The sequence below is a fragment of the Hyalella azteca genome, unplaced genomic scaffold, assembly GCF_000764305.2.
Source record: "Hyalella azteca isolate HAZT.00-mixed unplaced genomic scaffold, Hazt_2.0.2 contig13827, whole genome shotgun sequence".
Taxonomy (NCBI): domain Eukaryota; kingdom Metazoa; phylum Arthropoda; class Malacostraca; order Amphipoda; family Hyalellidae; genus Hyalella; species Hyalella azteca.
This window is the reverse complement of record NW_025943734.1, coordinates 11,525-29,679: the sequence shown is the minus strand read 5'-3', so window position 1 is coordinate 29,679 and position 18,155 is coordinate 11,525. Positions and strand designations below refer to the sequence as shown.

At 36.9% G+C, this 18,155-nt stretch overlaps 1 protein-coding gene and 1 long non-coding RNA gene across 2 annotated transcripts; both read right to left on the bottom strand.

Annotated features, from left to right (window-relative positions):
- Positions 1-289: 289 nt before the first annotated feature.
- LOC125178941 (F-box/LRR-repeat protein fbxl-1-like) lies at positions 290-3,204 on the bottom strand. The gene has a single exon (XM_047883844.1). The coding sequence runs from the start codon at positions 2,577-2,579 to the stop codon at positions 1,383-1,385; it is 1,197 nt and encodes a 398-aa protein (XP_047739800.1). The 5' UTR covers positions 2,580-3,204; the 3' UTR covers positions 290-1,382.
- Positions 3,205-4,097: 893 nt separating this feature from the next.
- LOC108672394 lies at positions 4,098-8,122 on the bottom strand. Its single transcript, XR_001930890.2, has 2 exons — positions 7,988-8,122; positions 4,098-4,832 (listed from the first exon to the last, which is right to left on the bottom strand). It is a non-coding gene; the product is annotated as an uncharacterized LOC108672394 (long non-coding RNA).
- Between the last annotated feature and the right edge of the window lie 10,033 nt (positions 8,123-18,155).

The window sequence follows — 18,155 nt, the reverse complement described above, 5'->3', positions numbered from 1 at the left end:
AGTTGAGGACAGCGGCTGGAGACTCGCAGCAGGAACTCGTTGCTGGCCTGGTGGCAGATAATCGTCTGTACCAGAGGATGTCTTGCAACAAGAGATACGTATTGGTCCAGCTTCTCATGTCTGTAGTCACCAAAATCAATTTCTCTCCACAGGGATGAATGGTTGCCAAGCTTGTTCCACTGACGGCAGACTGGCAACACACTCGTGCACAGTTCCCGCAGGCTGAGGTACCCAAAGACTTCAATAAGAATGCTGGCAGGCAGCACATCAATGCTTGGTGATGCCATTGTGCTAGCAGTATGTACTCTATGTAGTAAGTACTACTTGCAGTAAGTACTCTATGTAGTAAGTACTACTTACAGTAAGTACTACACTATGGTTTATTCTACACTTGGAGTAAGTAGACTATGAAAATAGGAATAATTTTTTTTAGCTAGTAAGTCTAACTTCTAGCAACTATCTTAGGATCTTTGCATCTTTGCTATGTTAACTATGAAGAGTCTAATTACACTGATGCAATTAAGATGTATACATATTAAATAAGAAGAATTCAGCATTTTGAGAATTTCTCGCAACTTCATACAAAGTTTGATAAGCTTAAAAAAATGTATAACATGGCATTCAATTGGAAAAATAACACACAAGACAGAGAAGTTGGAGGCTTCTATACCGTCTGACTGCTTTATGAACTCAGAGAAATTAATGGGTGATACTGCACAAAGTGACACACTAGGCAACAATAACATGTGCATCAATATTTGGACATGCCCTCGTTGAGTTCTCTGAGTACAGGCAGCAGCCATTGGCCTGACACAGGCCAGTCATTTTATCTAAATATGGAATAGTGAAATTATTAATGTCAATGTCCTTTCAAGATTTTAAAATCAAATGCAGTATTAAGTTTATCCTAGGTGAAATTTAGTACATAAAATGTAAGAGTTGGTAGTCAAAGTAGCATAACTTATTCATTTATGTCAGTCAGGTGATTCATCTCCACCCAAGTTGCATTACATGATTTACATCATCTTCAATATCAATAATAAACATAAGATCAATATGAAACAAATTAAATCATTACACAATGAAGCCGCTTTCCTTGATTCACATAGAAATCTGTCTTTGATCCCTTCAATATGAAAACATTTCTCATCTTCAAGATAAGAAACATTAATAACAACTTCTAACCAAATCAAACAGCTAGCATTTTATAGAAATATTTTGATGTTGCCACCATAATTCAGTTGGCTGTTCTGCTGTTACTTCTTATAACATTAATTTAAATCTTCATGTAATTACAAGACCATATTTATGTTTATTCTAGATTGGTGATAGACATAAAGTAATATTAGTAACAAGTTATAGGATACCCTGAGAACCAGTCTTCATCTTGTGACATGAACATCATGAAAATCTGACTGGATGCTGCCTAATTCATAAGAGCTGTCAACCCTCGGGCACTTGGGGTACAGATGTTGGACTCTAACAAGATGGCTGCGTCCTTGCCCAGTATTGAGTGGCTGTGTGAAGCAGTTTTTTGAGATCAGCTGACATAAGTAGATCCTCAAGTCAATAAGTTTGTGGCAGCATCTCAGAATTTTGGTGACTCCCATGTCTGTCAGTGTGCAGCAATCAACCAAAGTCAGGGTTTCTAAGCTTGGAAATGAAGAGATGATGTCATCTGCAAGGGCGTCATTACCCGATGCTTGACGGATGAAGAGGTGGGTCACTGAAGGAAAAGTTGAACCAAGAAACACACGACTTGGGACCTCCAACATCCGTTCAGAACATGAATTCAATGTTAGTTCTTTGAGATTTTTGAGATGGTCACAAGCATGGGAGAAGTGAATGTTTATAGGACCAAGTAATACCTCAATCTTTAGGCTTTGAAGTTGTCTACATTCATGCAATAGTTCCTTGACTTCCCAGTCCAATTTTTCACACTTTACTGACAGCTCTCTGAGACTTGTGCTGAGGCAATGGAGAACATATGCAACAGTTTCACATGGTAAAAAGACACATTCCAAATGAAGGCATTGCAAACCCTTACAAGATGTAACCAGTCTGGAAACAAAGGAGGAAGTGACCCATTTGCAGCTGTTAAGCTTCAGAGTTTGGAGCTGATGAAGTGAGAAGATTGGCAGGAAAGTGTCGCGTGATCGAATAACCTCATTAGCACTCAAGTCCAAAGACATAATCCGAGGACAGCATTTGACAAGAGCTTTCATGGTATACTTTGTGACAGTAGCGTGAGGTAAACTCAAGTGAATTAAATTAGGACAAAGTGTCACCACATGTTCTATGAACTCCTTTTGACAGTCAAAACATTCTATAGACTGTATATTATGATGACGTTTCACTAAATCTATATACATATTAAGTTTTTCAGCTACATACGTTCCAAACTCTATTTTCTTCCACAATGATGAGTGATGGCCGAGGTTGTTCCACCTATGACACACAGGCAGCACTGAAACACTCAGCTCCTTAGGTGACAAGTATGAAAATATTTCAAGCCAAACATCATCAGGCAATACATCACAAGTCCGAGTGCAGTCCACGACGGCAGCTTCATGGAGCATGGCGGAGAGTCAATGGCTTTAATCTTGTCAAAAATATAAGAGGTTTAGAATCAAGACATACCGGTAACTATCTGACTTCACCAAAAAAAACAAATTAAGATCAAAGTTTATAACTTATGGAGCACTTTGAAGACTAATGTTCTTAGCAGCAGCTCATCACAATTGACAAAAGTCTAAAGTTTAAGAAGATTTTAAGCATAAGTGCGCTTCTGTAAATAAAACTAATCAGGTTTGAGATTCACATGTAACAAACAAAATTGCAGATTTCAGTAAATATTTTTCAAGCTTTAGGCCAAAAACCAAGGAGGAAACAAGACAAAAGAAAGAAAAATGCATGCTAAGAAAATAACAATTGCTGTGCAAAAAATCTTCTAATATAGAAACTTGACTAAAGATAACAACTGCAGTGCATCTTCAACATTAAAGGATTTTGCTAAAAAATAATAATTCTTCATTTCTCAGACTTTGCCAGAGTTCATTCTAAGTCTTTTCAAAAAATTTAATATGATAATAGTGCTACTGCTGCATAGCAAGTAAAATTAATAATGGTTGTTTGATTCAAAAATATGAAAGGCACCTAAACTTATACCAAAAATTACTAGTTAATCAATAAAATATAGAAGGATTGAACAAATATTTCATACATATGAAAAATGAATGTTAGTCAGCACCTATTCCTTGAGAACCTGAAGCTTCATATAAATGAATTAGTTAACAAACATGCAAATGGTTTCGGAAACATATGGTGGTTACTAGCCGTAACATGCTCTAGGTTCATTCATTTTTATTTGTTGAAACAAACCTAGTGTGCTATTCAGCTGGGGACCCAGGGAGTGCTGACCTTCCCTTCAGGCATTGTATTGCCTCCCCTGAGACACAAAGTTTGTACTTCAAACCAGGGTGGAATTCTAATGGCTCATATTTTGATGATAGATTCATCCAGGTAACTTTATAAGTTCCAAAATATCAGCTAAATAGAGCAGGAAGAATTTACTTTCAGATTTTTAGGTACAATATAACATGTGCATTTGTTTACACATCACACCTCCTGAATTCCACCCTGCAGTTCCAACACAAGCTGCTGTTCTAGCGGTGTCCGTTGCTATGACTGATTGAAGGTTCCATTCAATGTCATGGCTAGAAAATGGTACATGTATCCAAGGTTTGTTATGTTACCTTTGTGTAAAGTTAGAATTGAAAATTGTTTGAAAATGTCAATAACTGTCAATAAAAAAAATCTAGTTCATTAGTTGGCATGGTGAGTTATGATACTATTTTAATAGAACTATCCTAGTGGCAAAAAATTAGATGAACGTCATGAAAAACTTTCTCAGAAGTCAAAAACTTAATGCACATATTTCTTTACACATTTCAAAATAAGATTTTGGGCTCCATTGAAAAAATATATTTTTTAGATAATCCACTAACTTCATAACCTCAATTTTTCAAAGTAGGCAAAGGTTTGAGCACCAGAATCATTGATAATAGTGACAAGGTTAAGAGTTAAACACAAGTATGTCATGATTTTCAGCACAATTTATTCACAGACTAAATACAGGCAGAAGTAACCATTTCACTGGCACTAAATTGTGAAATAAAAGCAATTGTGAAAATAGTGAAATTAATTGCCCTAAATTCAATGTGTCAAATAACCATCACCATTACAAACATGAAAGATATTTGACTGGAACCTTCAGAAATGGCTGAATAGGATTTATCTAATTCTTGGTCCTCCACTAACCCTAATGCCGTTTTGTTTAATAATTTCATCAATTTCAGCTTTGCTGTTGTTGTTTGACAGCCATCTAAGGTCATCATCAATGTTACTGCATCCCACACACTGAACAATGACTGTGTTCTTCACAAATGCCACTCGGCTCTCTTGTTTCTGTTGTTTCTTATTGCAGGCTTTACACATGTAGACAATTTTAGCAGGGGCTGGCTTGGCCGCATAATTTCTCACCGGCAATAAAATGCTGCCAACCAATCTACTGAGTGGGAAGACTGAAGGTGCAAGCATGATGACCAGGTTTTTGGTAGGAACCTTTAGGAAGGTCAAGTTAAGCCAGCAGAAATTTCTTTTGGCAGCAGAATTGACAGCAAAATTATTTGCAAATATTTTTAGAATTTAGCAATGTCAGAAAAATGCACAAGAAGTTTTCAGCAATAGAACCTTGGGCAGCTGACGGGGATGTTCAGAAGGTGGCCAGCAGTGGCCTCCCCAAGGTTGATGAGGAGGAGAAGGGAGCTATTCTGTAAGAGATGAATAAAAAATAAAATTATATATATTTCTACTATAAATTCATAAGATAATTAAGAAAATGATCAATAAAATTATGAGCCTATTAAAGAAGTTCATTCAATGTTTATTCAGATTTGAAATTGGTTGCTACATGGTTCATATCATAAATATTCAAAGGAAAACAGTACCACAATCAGTAAAAAAGCTTGAAGCTAGAAGAAGTTGTGTTGGTTTATTGAACTTCTAGACCCACAGAGATATTTGTAGAAAGTGGCTTTTGGTTCAGAAACAAATCAGTGAACCAGCACAACTTAATAAAAATTGTGTCTCTCAATAAGTGAAAATGATACAAAATATGTGAATACCGGTGTATTAATGGAATATGAAAAAATCAATACAATTGTTCATTTCTTTTCCAAGTTAACCAGAAAACAGGCCAAGATTTTACCCTTCCATTGATAATTAGTCAGGGCGGAATTCTACTACAATGTTGCTCAGTACTGCTTAGCAAAAGAAAAGACCACCATTCTACTCTCAACCAGGATCTAAGTTTTAAAAAGAAAATATTCTAAAAAAATATACAGATAATAATTTAGTTCTAATATGATATTCATAACATTTTTCTTATTCACTGCCTCAGAACTTCTCTATATTTGTATCTAGAAAAAAATTTACTAGCTTGAATATAAGCAATTAAAAAATTACGGAGAAAAATTAATGTAAATGTTTTTTGTAACATATAGAATCTTTCAGGTTGGCCTAATTTAGATTGAAGTCTGGCAGTATTTTTTTTGCCGGGTTCCTTTTCTTAAAAGTTCTACACATTTTGTACAAGGGAGTGTGAGTCATCCCATCAAACAGGGTAATAAGGGTCTCTTATACACATCTAGATGTGTATAAGAGACAGTCTATATACATATTNATAGAAACATTTCTTCACGTGTCTGACCTATTACTAGTGAAAATACATTCAGTAATCTTCAACGACTTCAGCAATTCACATCGATTTTTACTGACTATAGAACTGATCACCAAGCACCTAGGCATTTGCTACAGTTTTTGCCAATAACTTGAACAGTTGTCGGTACCACTCCATACTTTGCTTAGCGCAGTTTTGTAAGTCATCATCTAAATGAATTATAAACTTCCCATTTAGCAGCATTTTACCCCAGAATGATTTGTAGTTTGTTTATTGCAGTCACAATCCGATTTCATTTGCACAGAAAATGTTTTTTCAAGCGTTAGTAGCCATGTGATGCAAATTTTTTATTGTAATTGAATATTAAATGCCATGTACCTCATATGGCGCACGTTGCCTAGAAAGATGAAAGTTTCCATCCCAGGCGACATGCACCAATAGAGGCTCACGGTTTTTATGTCAGAAGCTTGTAGAACTCGCTCAGACAAGAGTAGCGCACTAGCCCTGATCTTGCAGCCTTGTCTGTAACTTAAGTTATTCAAGTTTGAATGAGTTGCACCACAGGAATACAGGCTATTTTGCGAGTCGCAGTCAAAGTGTTAAGGGTGTCCCTAATTATCCCGGGGGGGTGTCCCTAGTAGCCCCACTGTGCGGAAATGGCTGCCATTTTTTTGGAATGAAATGATTTTTTTTCTAACCAAAGTTCTACTTTAAATTGGTTTTTAGGGGTGTCCCTTATTACCCCAAGGCCTAAGGGGTGAGATAGGTGTCTCTTATTACCCCGTCTTGCAAAAATGCTGTCATTTTTGGGGGGGACAAGTTACACTAATTTCATCAGTCACATTTTCAAGCCTACACCTTTATGCAACTTTTAAATAAATAAAATTTTCTAATATGGCAAATTTTTTTGGCCACAGACCATAGCAAAGTTACTCTTCCAAAATCTCACTTTTGACACCTTTTTTCATGGATTTGTAGAGGTAGTAAATGTATAATTTCTTAACTAGCTTTATGCTACAGAGATAGTAAAAATATTGAACTTTATGCTTTTTTTAGTTTTGTAAGTTTTCAATTAGTTTAGCTGCTACAACAGTTCTTCTAAATTTTGGAGGACAGTCCCAATTTACCCTGCCCATCCCTTATTACCCCCATTTGACAGTACCTACTGCAGGCATGGAATATATCTACTTGGTGAGCTGCAACTGGATTTTTTGGATTTGCCTGCCCTGATAAATAATAATAGTATGATTATATTTCTTCAAGCCATGAATTCCATTTCTTTGCCATGAGGAGCCATTTACAAGCTACAAAACTATTTACAGAGTCTGGTGCATGTGTTATCCTAAATATATAATTTTACCTTAAAAAATCAAATGGCAACAGTAACATTTTACATTTGTCTTTACATTAGTGGTAAACTGGTAATTAAACACATGAATGACATGATGTGACCACAAGGTCCACAACTATGCAATCTTCAACAAAACATTTTGGGGCAACTTGTTTTCATTACATTCTGCAGGATATTTTGGCAGGAGGCAGGAGCGTTGAAGTATACTGCAAGGGTGCAGAGTGAGTGAATATCAAAAGATTATTGGTGATGCATCAGGCTATCAGCAGCAAGATTTACACCTTCAGAAGATCTTGCTAACATATTGGGATTTAAATTATTGCATTTTAGAAATTACTTAGAAATTATTGGAAATCTGGAAGACCGCAAGCGCACACAGTAAGGTTTTTACTTTCTGGTGCGATGATATCATTCATGATGCAGTGCGTGATGGACCCGTGACCTGTGATTGGAGTTGGAGTTTAAAGGTGCCCGTACACGGGTGACGGGTACGATACTGGTAGCAAGTAGATCTGACAAATGCCAATTTGCCAAATGTCTGCGGAACAGTCTGCCGCTTGGTGTCTATCCTGCAAGGCGCAAGTAAACTTGCCTCGAGTCTAAGCTTACTTGCGGGATAGACTCCATCTCAAGCGGCAGACATTTGGCATTTGTCGGATATACTTGCCATCAGTACTGTCCCCATGTACAAGCACAATTATATGATATTAATCAAAAGAAGAATCAGAATGAGTTTATAATTCTAAGTTTGCAACACACAAAAGTTAGACCTGTTTAACATTTTACAATTTAATCCTGTGATTTACTTACAATGATCAACCTCACTGATAAAATTGATTCCCAATAATATTAGCTAACAGATGTTCAAATTACACCATAATATAGTTACAACTTACTAGAATTCCTTGATATGGATTGTAAACAGCATGAAATGTTTTTATAACAGGTTTTAAGACATGAGGCATCCGAAGCACCTGCCAGCCGGCAAGCCTGTTACTTTTTTTTTTTTAATTTGATTTTAAGACTTCGGGTGTGAAACAGTCACACCTCCCAGCCTGAGCACAACTTGATTTTTCTTGAAAACTCCAACTCAACTGCCTCTTCACTTCATTTTGAATTTTTCTTCATGCTCTCACAAAGAGGTTTTTGTGTGGAAGAAAATAACAAAGGAATTAGGCACTGATAATTTTCATAGGGTGTACACCATGCTGCATTTTAGCAGGTATTGTCCCAGCCTCCCAGGCAATGAATGATCGCAGTTCTCCTTTTTTGGGGAATATCACCCCCTCCCAGAGCTGTGATGACTGATGAGGTTCCAAGGGAGTGAAAGGTTCTCCAGATTTGAGCGAAACTCCCTCCTCTGATTGATGTAGGTATAGTGAACAGAGCAAAATGATATGCTCAATTGTGTCTTCTGTGTTGAGTGTTGCATGTGGGGCACTGGGCAGATGCCGGAATTGGCCAAATTGAAGCGGGCCAAGTGGGCTTTCACACCAGCATGACCAAGCCGCAGACCAGCCACAGCACATTCAAGGCTCAACTGAGCGAGGTAGTGGTCCATAGTCCACATGATTTACTGTCTCTCCCAAGCCCAGTCTGAAGGTTCACTTCCCTGAAGACTGCACTTCCTCTGACCACCAGAGTGACCAATATTTCAAGAATTTGTTCTTTAACAGACAGAGCCACTCCTCAAAGCACAAACTGGATCCGACAGAGCGATCATTTTCATGTGCGAGGTTTGCTATTCTATCAGCCACCTGCCACTTCATTCCCACCGCCCACGAATGTAAGCCTGTTACTTGTCAGAGAAAAAGCTTTTAAATAATCGCGGTTACAAGGATACCAGCAGCAAACAGAGCGATCACAGGTACAGATATGAGACAAAGTTCAATGTGTCCGTTGCGGCGCTGCCTAACGAAAAAAATTCAATAGCTACTATTTGCAAATTAACCATTTATTAATAATAAATAATGTTATTGCGGCTGGTAAAAAGTATAGAAGTGAAACACCGTAATTTGCACTTGAATTACCTGCAATAAAGTTATAGGTAATAATATGAATGTTCATTCATACGGTTAATAAGGGATATTTTAACGTATAGACGTATGACTCGCGAATGAAATAGAAATAAAAAATATTTCACTAGCTAAGCATCACCATTCGGTCATAATGAATACGTGTGTAAATTTCCATTGAGCTATGTTCATTATTTTGAACGAAGGTCGGAAATGCCTGTCGTTTCTCTGTATAGCTACATAACTCACAAACAAATGCAAAATCGGAAATATTTTCACGAGCTTAACATCACTGTTAGGTGGTTAGACATATTTATTCGAAATTTCGTTCAAATATGTTTAGAAATTTTGAGAAATTTCTTGATCATTGTGAATTTCGGCCCATATCGCTATATAATTTATATAATATATTAATGAAGATGAGATTGAAAGAAATTTTCACGAGCTAAACATCACCGTTAGGTCCTAATGAATACGTGTACCGGATTTCTCATATATGTATGCACTCATCTTGTGCACATATGAGAAACTTGCGAGGCAATTCTGAAGCACTTTTGTTGTCAGAATAATTGTTTACGCTAAGAAACTGAGAGGAAATCAATCCATGGAAATTTTTATGAAATGCGAATGTAATGACAACGCACAAAGCAATGTAACTTTCTGAGGCGCATGTTTCAGCGACGGTTCAGATATTTATAAAGTCATTCTTCTCAATAACTTGGTTAAGTTTAATAACCTTTTATATGAGGGCTGTATAAATTATCTCTGCATCTCAATAACTTGGTTAAGTTTAATAACCTTTTCGTTGCGCACTAAACTGATTCACGCGGGACGACGGCTGGGACAACAACGGCGCTGTCAGGACGAGTTCTCCCTGCTGCCACCGAGCTGAATATTATACATTATATTGAACCTCTTTAACCGATATAATATATAAATCAAGAAATATTGACGACACTAGAGTTTTTAAATCGTATCTTGAAATTATTCCCATTTGCTGGGGAGATGAAAGTTAGGAAGTGCGACCTTAAGCAACCGATTATTGTCGGCAAGGCGAAAGCTTCTGAGTATTGTTGTTAATTCTTCAGGAGGGGCAGTCAGTGTCGAATAGGACTCATCTAGCTATTAGGTATCCGCTGGTGCTCGTGTTTATTTTGGATTCGCAATTATACGCTCTTCACATACAGTATATAGAGACCATGTATATACTGTATGTTTACTCCAGCTACTCCCGCAACTCATACTCCTGAAAAGTTGTCAGCATCATATAGTTTATTTTAGTCACCCATCAATTACGATTTGTTATTATTTTCGATATCATCGCCTTTAACGTCGTTATTAATTAACCAATGCAACTTAATACATTTTGAATATAAATCTTCCATATATTCATATATTAAGCGCTGTCTTCGAATGCTGTGTTATTGAGTTATCTATTTTTATTATAATATTTGCACGTCAATATCGGTATCCACAGGCCGTGCAAATTCGGTATCCAGGCTGAATTTGGTATTCGGTATTCACAGACCAGTCATCATTTAAGTGGAAAAGCTGCATTACCTAAAAATGTAGAATAACCGGATGATTCTCAGGCGGTAGCAAAGTCTGGAAATAGACTGTCTAGGCTTACGCGAGATGTTAGGCCACTTAGTGCAAACAAATCATCGACAGGAAGAAGACATTAAAGGTAGTCCAACCACGCTGCTATCATTACCAATTCTTTCACATATATTAAATATGCTGTTTAATTGTTCATAATTTCAAATTGTTTGATCAGGAAGTGAATGATTTTTTTTCTGAGAAGTAAACTGGAAATTTTGCAAACACGAAACCGTCGTGTATCCTTAGCAGATTTCATTTAAAACGAAAGCGATTCCATATGAAGAGCAATATCATAATTCCCAATTGACATCAACAGTCTAGACGTCAGAGGAAGGTTGCGGATAACCCAGCCAACATCAACCAGTAATGGTGGGCTTGCTGCGTTCTACTTCAATACAGTTCTACGACGGGCTGGACAAATTATCTCTACAACTTCAAAGCTTGTTTATGAACGATAATCTCTTGATAAATGAGAACGTACCTGTTTCGTTTACAACCTCCTTCATGACGGCCAGTTTAAGATGTGCACCAAATTGCTTCACGCGCGACGAGTGCCGGGACATCAACGGCGCTCTCAGGACAATATGCGCATAGCCAGCAATATTTCCAGCGTCCTTACGTGAATACCAACTTAACCACTTTCACAGTGCACCTGAACTCCCTTGCGACTTTGAATATGCTGTATTGTAACCCGAGGTTACCATGACACGTTCGCAACAAATCAAATCTGTAGCATGTAATTTCATATTAAGATGATCCGGGGTTTAGGACCCGAGTTCCGCGTTGTCTTCCACCAAGCGGGCCACTTTATACTGGTGGCTGGTGCTAAGAAGAGCTAAGTGCTTGGGTAAGTGCTTGGATAGGATTTTTATTAGCAAGATTTAAATTTAGTGAACAGTGGATACAATAATTTGTAACGAGTTTCTTTGTAGTAATGCTTCATCTATCAAGCCAACTTCTGTGATAAACTGACTTTATTTATTGCCGGTTTACTGCAATTTGAATTGTTACTATTGTACTCAGAGTTAGTCACACCACTTTAATGTTCTCATGGATAAAGGTTTATTCATGTTATTCTAGGATAGTTTATTTATTTTCACTATGGTTAGCTGCATACCTAACTTACTGCAAATGTGTAACATATCCTCTCGATTCTCTTTGCTTATTTGTTTACTACTTAACTAAATTTATGAATATTGCGTGCTGATTATTATTTGTAATTTACTAAATTTCATTACTTATAACGGAAGTCAGCCTCCCTAGTCAATGTATTAATTAGGGTTATTATTTTCTCCAACAGTTACTGCTGGCCCATCTCATGCTCCCTAATTTAAATAGTAGTTTATTCAGTACCTCACTTCTTGGTTTGCATCTAAGCTATAGCATAGCTTACCCTTCAATATCCACCCTAGGCTATACCTAACCATCTGAGCTGTCTATCAGTTGTCTTGACCATTGTTCAACTTGCTAAGTTGCGTGTTTATGGACAATACATAATTCAGTCTACTGGTATTTGCTGCTGTTTCATTTTACTCCATCAATCACTTTAGTTACAAGGTTGCCAGAGACATATAAAGTGGGTCCGTCTGACCCCACCCGCATCCGCGCGCCGGCAATAGTATAATATGTCAGTGATCGCTGAAGAATTGTTTATTAGCTAACTGAAGGAAATCTATTCATCTTAGGGACCAAATTCAACTAGATAAACAGAAACGTCTTGTATTTTTTATTAAATATTCAGAATATTGCAAGTTTCGCACCACATGATAGTTATTTATCCTAAATCGTAAATTGTAAACATGTTTGAACTTAATGATTAGTTCGTAGCTAACAGAACAACTACATGGAAGCCTATAATGTCAAAATCTCGAGTTCTCGCATATATATGTCATTCCCCGTATATCTACATTATATTTGAAGAAATATTATTCTAAATAATATTTTCTTGGTAATAAAAGTAATTGCAAAAATGCGTAAATATGTAAGGTAATTAATATAATGTGAGTTACAAGACCATAATGCAAGAATAGTTCAGTTTCCCAATAAGCTAATTTCACAGGTTGTGCTCAGTGTGCACGGGTCGGTTGCGACTGAATATGTAGCATTGTAACTTAAATAATGTTTTTTTTTTAATATTTTTGATCCCGCATTGCTGTAACGGTGAGGGGGAAGTGAGGAAAATTGTCTAGTATGTTAATCGAAGATGTCAGTTAAGACTTTAGTCTGTCACATTACGATAATATAAAGCCATGTAGTATGACGTGACTCTGTTCTCGAATTCCCAATAGCAGACGTGCTTCATATTACGCTGTTCAAATTTATCACACTTTAAATTCCCTTAAAGATTGTGTTTCAGTGGCGCACAATTTACAAAATAAACGCTTTCCCGCGCGCAACGCCTCAAAATTAGACTCGCACCAAAGTATCGCAAATCACGGCCAAGAGTTCAGCGCAGCTGTTATGTCAATGAAAGGAATTTCCTAAAGTGAGTAATTTTATATTCATAAACATTAACCAACAGTCTGGAGGTCGCGGGAAGGTTGAGGACAACCCACGCAGTCATCAACCTGTAATGGCAGGCTTCTTGCATTCTAATTTAGAGCTTCTCAACTTTTTTCTAATTTTTTAGAGTATGACGAGCTGTTGAAATAATCTCTGCATTTCATTAGGGGAGTCGCTGGGCAGCAACTCTGGGTTACATTATTATGAGCTGCATTGCACGAGCTAGGGTGTCTTAGTGGCTTGCATCACGATAATTTCCTGGTAAATGACACCAATTATTAATAAATTCTATTTATAATTTTCATTGGATCATATTGGATTTAACTGCTAATTACTCTCACTTATTTGCAGCAACGATATATAATTTTATCTATTTACTTCGCCGATGATTTTGAATTCAGTTCAAAAAGTTGCTCTCACATAAATTTTACGCTAATAAATGCCCTGGTATCGGTGCATCTTATTATTATTATATTATTATAAATTATTACATTACTCTTTAGATTTTCAGTACAAAATTTAGCAAATTTTTAGAACATATTGCACGAACAAAATTATCCATCTCATATGCTAACCTTTATTATTTCACACTATTCAGTATTGAATATGTAAACTGTACACATGAAAATCAGTACTTTATAAAACATTTCTCTTGATTTGAGCTTTCCTGAGAAAATGGAGAAGTTATTCCTACAATTTCTTAGAGAACGCATGTTCATAGAAAACCACCGGACAAGCGCGGAAACTGTAATAGGTGCACATCGAGCCACTGATCAGTATTAGAAAGATGGTAAATGGCTTCATGCAAACAAAACTGATTGATATTACAAAAAATGCACCATATTGAATTGATAAATGAAAACTACTGCGAACCTCGACATTCATTTTGTTTTGCAGGAAGTGAAGGCATTTGGTCCCTCGTAGCCCACATCAAAGCGAAGATTTGCCTCTACATGAGCCAGGGTATTCTATGTGCAGCACACAATCGCATCATAATTGTTATGGTTATTCACAAGTGAAGTCATTCAATGAGACCTTATTGCCACTGCTTTAAAATAGTTTAAAAATAAGTATAATTTAATAAAGGGAAATGGAGAACTAGTGAAAAGAGTCGAGCAATATCCGATGCACCAGGGTTAGTCTTTGAAGTCAGAACATTTAGAGTTTTAGTGTATCCTTAAATTGTTCTTTCAGCCTAAATAGCTTCACCAAACTTTGCATACATTTGACACTAAAAGCAGATATATAAGAAATTCTTCAAGTTATTGGGGAGAGGTGCGGATCACGAACACAACAAAACAGGCAAGTGTACTGAGAAAATAATGCTCAGTGAATATGTATATTTATGTATTACAAGTACAACGTTCATGTAATGGATTCCGCGTAAGACCGTAGAAGTCGAGAACGAGGGAGGAATCGAAAAAATTCACACGGGCTAAACATCATCGTTAGGTCCTGAAAAAACGTGTAAAGTTTCAGTAAGCCACGTCATTAGTTTAGGAGATCATTCATGAACGCTGTGTATGTGTATAATTTTGGAGACCGGCCGAGAGACCGGACGTAAAATTGTCCGAGGTCTTAACCACGATCGTACACAAATGGTAAAGAAGAGCTATGGAAAAACATGGAAGCCATAACTATTTCAATTTACCAATTTCGAAATTGGCCCGATAATGACAACGGAAAATTTTTCAATTGAAAGAATCAGGGCTTTGCTACTTTAGAGTTATGTGGCAATTTTCACCCCAAATAAAAACCTATAACATCGTCGTTCGAACTCAACATGAACGAAACTCATAGTAGAAAATCAAATACGGAAGAATGTTGTAATTTTGACAACAAACGCCGATTGATCATCAGGGTTCTTAAATTAAAATAATCAAATGGTGTTTCATTCATTTTACACGGTGAGCTGTGGAAAGTCAACGGGAGAGCTTGTAATAGCTTGTGGCCCGATACCATAACTACGTGTAAGTTATCAGTGGCATATTTGTGCAGTTTCTGGGTATTCATTTCAGTGGCCAACTGACACCTTAAAATATATATAAAAGAGAAGACTAATTTCTCTTGGAATTTGAGATCCAATATCGGATATCGTGCATCTATGCGTACTTTTTGCTAGGCAATTCAGAAGCAGTTTTTGTTGTAAGAATAATTGTTTACGCTAGGAAACAGTGTGGGAAATTTTTCCCACCATTAATAATTTTTGTAGTTGTTTGTAAATTTGTTGGCTATATGTCGTTTTCTGTTCATGTTGCATTCTCAGCTTTGTTGTATTCAGTTTAGTTACGTAGTTTAAGAAGGTAACAGTATCCGCTAGGTGAGACACTCCTTTCTAAGCATCCACACCGTCCAGACGTCCGATCTCGTAATGTGCCTTATCTCTAACGCAGCAAGTTCTCAATTATTCAATTCTGGACAATATTCACTTCAGCCAACACTGCAACAGGAGTTACTGCTATTCTAAATGTCTTCCTGGCACTGTTTCACTACCATTTTTTTTTTTGGTGTGAATGTTGCTTTGTTTCAATGTAATTATTTACGCTCTATGTACAATTTTTTTTTCTATGGTACTCTAGATAAATCAATATTCAATTATTAATATCTATATTTAAATAAAGGCCTCCCACACTCACCAAATCTCAAATTTCGAATTAGTTACGTGGTCTCTGATGTTGGCAGAGGAACTAGTTTCCTGTGCTGTGACCCACGATTCATCATCTTTATCTTCAATTTTCCGACGCCAAAATCTCAAACTGTCCTTTTCTATTTTTCCGTCTGGAGTATCTCCCTTTAACTAATTTCATCTATATTTCTAATTTGCCTCTTACAAACTGCATTAAACACTGAGGTGCACCAAAATCTTAGGTTTGTTAATTTAGTTACTTGTTAATTATTAATTGATTCATAATTTGGAATTGTTTGCTGCATAGCTAGTTTCTGATCAATTAATTATTCAGTAAGTAGTATAATTTTCATTTCAGTATCTGGGACTCGTCGGGGCAACACCATTAAAGGAACTTGAAATTCGGCATTCAATCACTTCACTGAACCGCCCGTTCTTACAAGATTTTCTATACAACAAGCATATGAATTATCAAATTCGGCTTCCTCGTACAACTGGCCCGATCAACGCCAGTTGCACGTTAAATCAATCTGAATAAATATCAGCTGACTCTATTCTCTTTATTTGTCCGATTGTGTGAGACAATCTTTATTACTCACAACAGAGAGGAAATCAATTCATGAAAATTTTGATGAAATGCGAATATAATGACGACGCACAAAACCAATATAACTTTCTGAGGCGCATGTTTCAGCGACGGTTCAGATATTTGTAAAGTCATTCCTCTTGATAAATGTGGGATTAATGGAATGCATTGATAAATAAATGACGCAATCGACGAAACTATTCCAGAATTATGATTGGGACAGTTGCGCAGGCGAGTTCGGAGAAGTGTCGATCCAGTGAACAGCTCTGAAGTATAACAGCTCTCAACCTGCTACAGACGTCCAGACTGTTTATTAACGTTTTTGATTATAAAACTATTCCCTACGAGAAATTCGTTTGTTGATATCAGAGCTACGATCAATTCTTGGCCGTGATTTGTGATACTTTGGTGCTGGTGTGAGTTCATTTTCAGAAGCTGGGCACTGAGAAATGTTCACGTAAGTAAAGTCATATTGGAGTAAGTTCATTATAAATTATATATTTATATTGAACTTATAAATATGGTCTATTTATCACAGCATATTCTCATATTCTGAAGCATGGCTGCTGATGTTAACACTATATAATTGAAACTTAGAAGCTTCAATACTACAATCCACTTTATTACTATTTTCGCTACCCCTACCAGCGATTATCGCTGTTTCCGCTAGTACTTTCTGCGCTTCTGCAATTTTTTATCTTTATAACAGCTATATAGTGCTTTAACCACTGGGCAGGGTGGCCCAGTGGTTACAGTTCAGAGTATCAAGATTGGCGCAGAGAGGCGCGGGTTCGATCCCAGCTCTGTGCGCCAGTTTCTGGTCAGAATCGGCGAGGAGGCCGGGCGGTAAAGCACAGCAGAATTGTAGCAGTGAGTTGCGGGTTCGAGACCGCAAAATGCTGTGAATGTTCTACGATTTTAAGAATCGGCGACAGGCCTAGGGCCTAATAACGCTGAAACCGCTATTATAATTATAATTATATATATCAAACTTCATATCTTTTTTAATAACTATTCTCTTCACTTATTGGGAAATTCCGGTGCCCCACCCAGAACTACTGAACATGTCAACTTCCATTGCCATATTAGAAAACGATTTCATCCCTAACTGAATCATTATCTACCTCGCAGCTCGCAACATCATAACCAACGGCTGGATTCTGTATTTAACCCCCTCAGAAAGACACCATAGTGAGTAATTTCATACATTAAACTCTAATTGCAGTGAATGAGTAAAAATTGGCTCCGGCTGCGTTGGCCATGCTATTACATCTGTGAGTGAGTTGTCATTAAAACAGAATTGCCGACACGAGTGAAGATGCTCTTGAGCTCAGCAGGCAAAGTTTGGTCGAATGTGAAGATTTGGAAAAAATATCTGTTGTTTGAATTATCATTATAAATTTACCTCATTGCATATCTTTCTATAATCGATTATTCAGAAGTGCGCGACCGACATTGATTGGCTCACAATTTCCGCAGGCTTCCTCTGCAGCGTATATGGAAATCATATTCGTTAGCGTTTCCCCAACTATCCAGTCAAAAATATTATCTTAACAATTTAAATTCCATCTTTATTGCTGAAGCTCACAGATGTCCACCTTCTAAAAATAAAATGATCATATGTTTCCTTTCCGAATTTTATGTTCAAAGGTCAAAACATTTTAATATGCTAATTTGTATGTTCAACACCACGACTACGTGCACGTGTCATTGGCAGGTTTACCGTTGCTGCC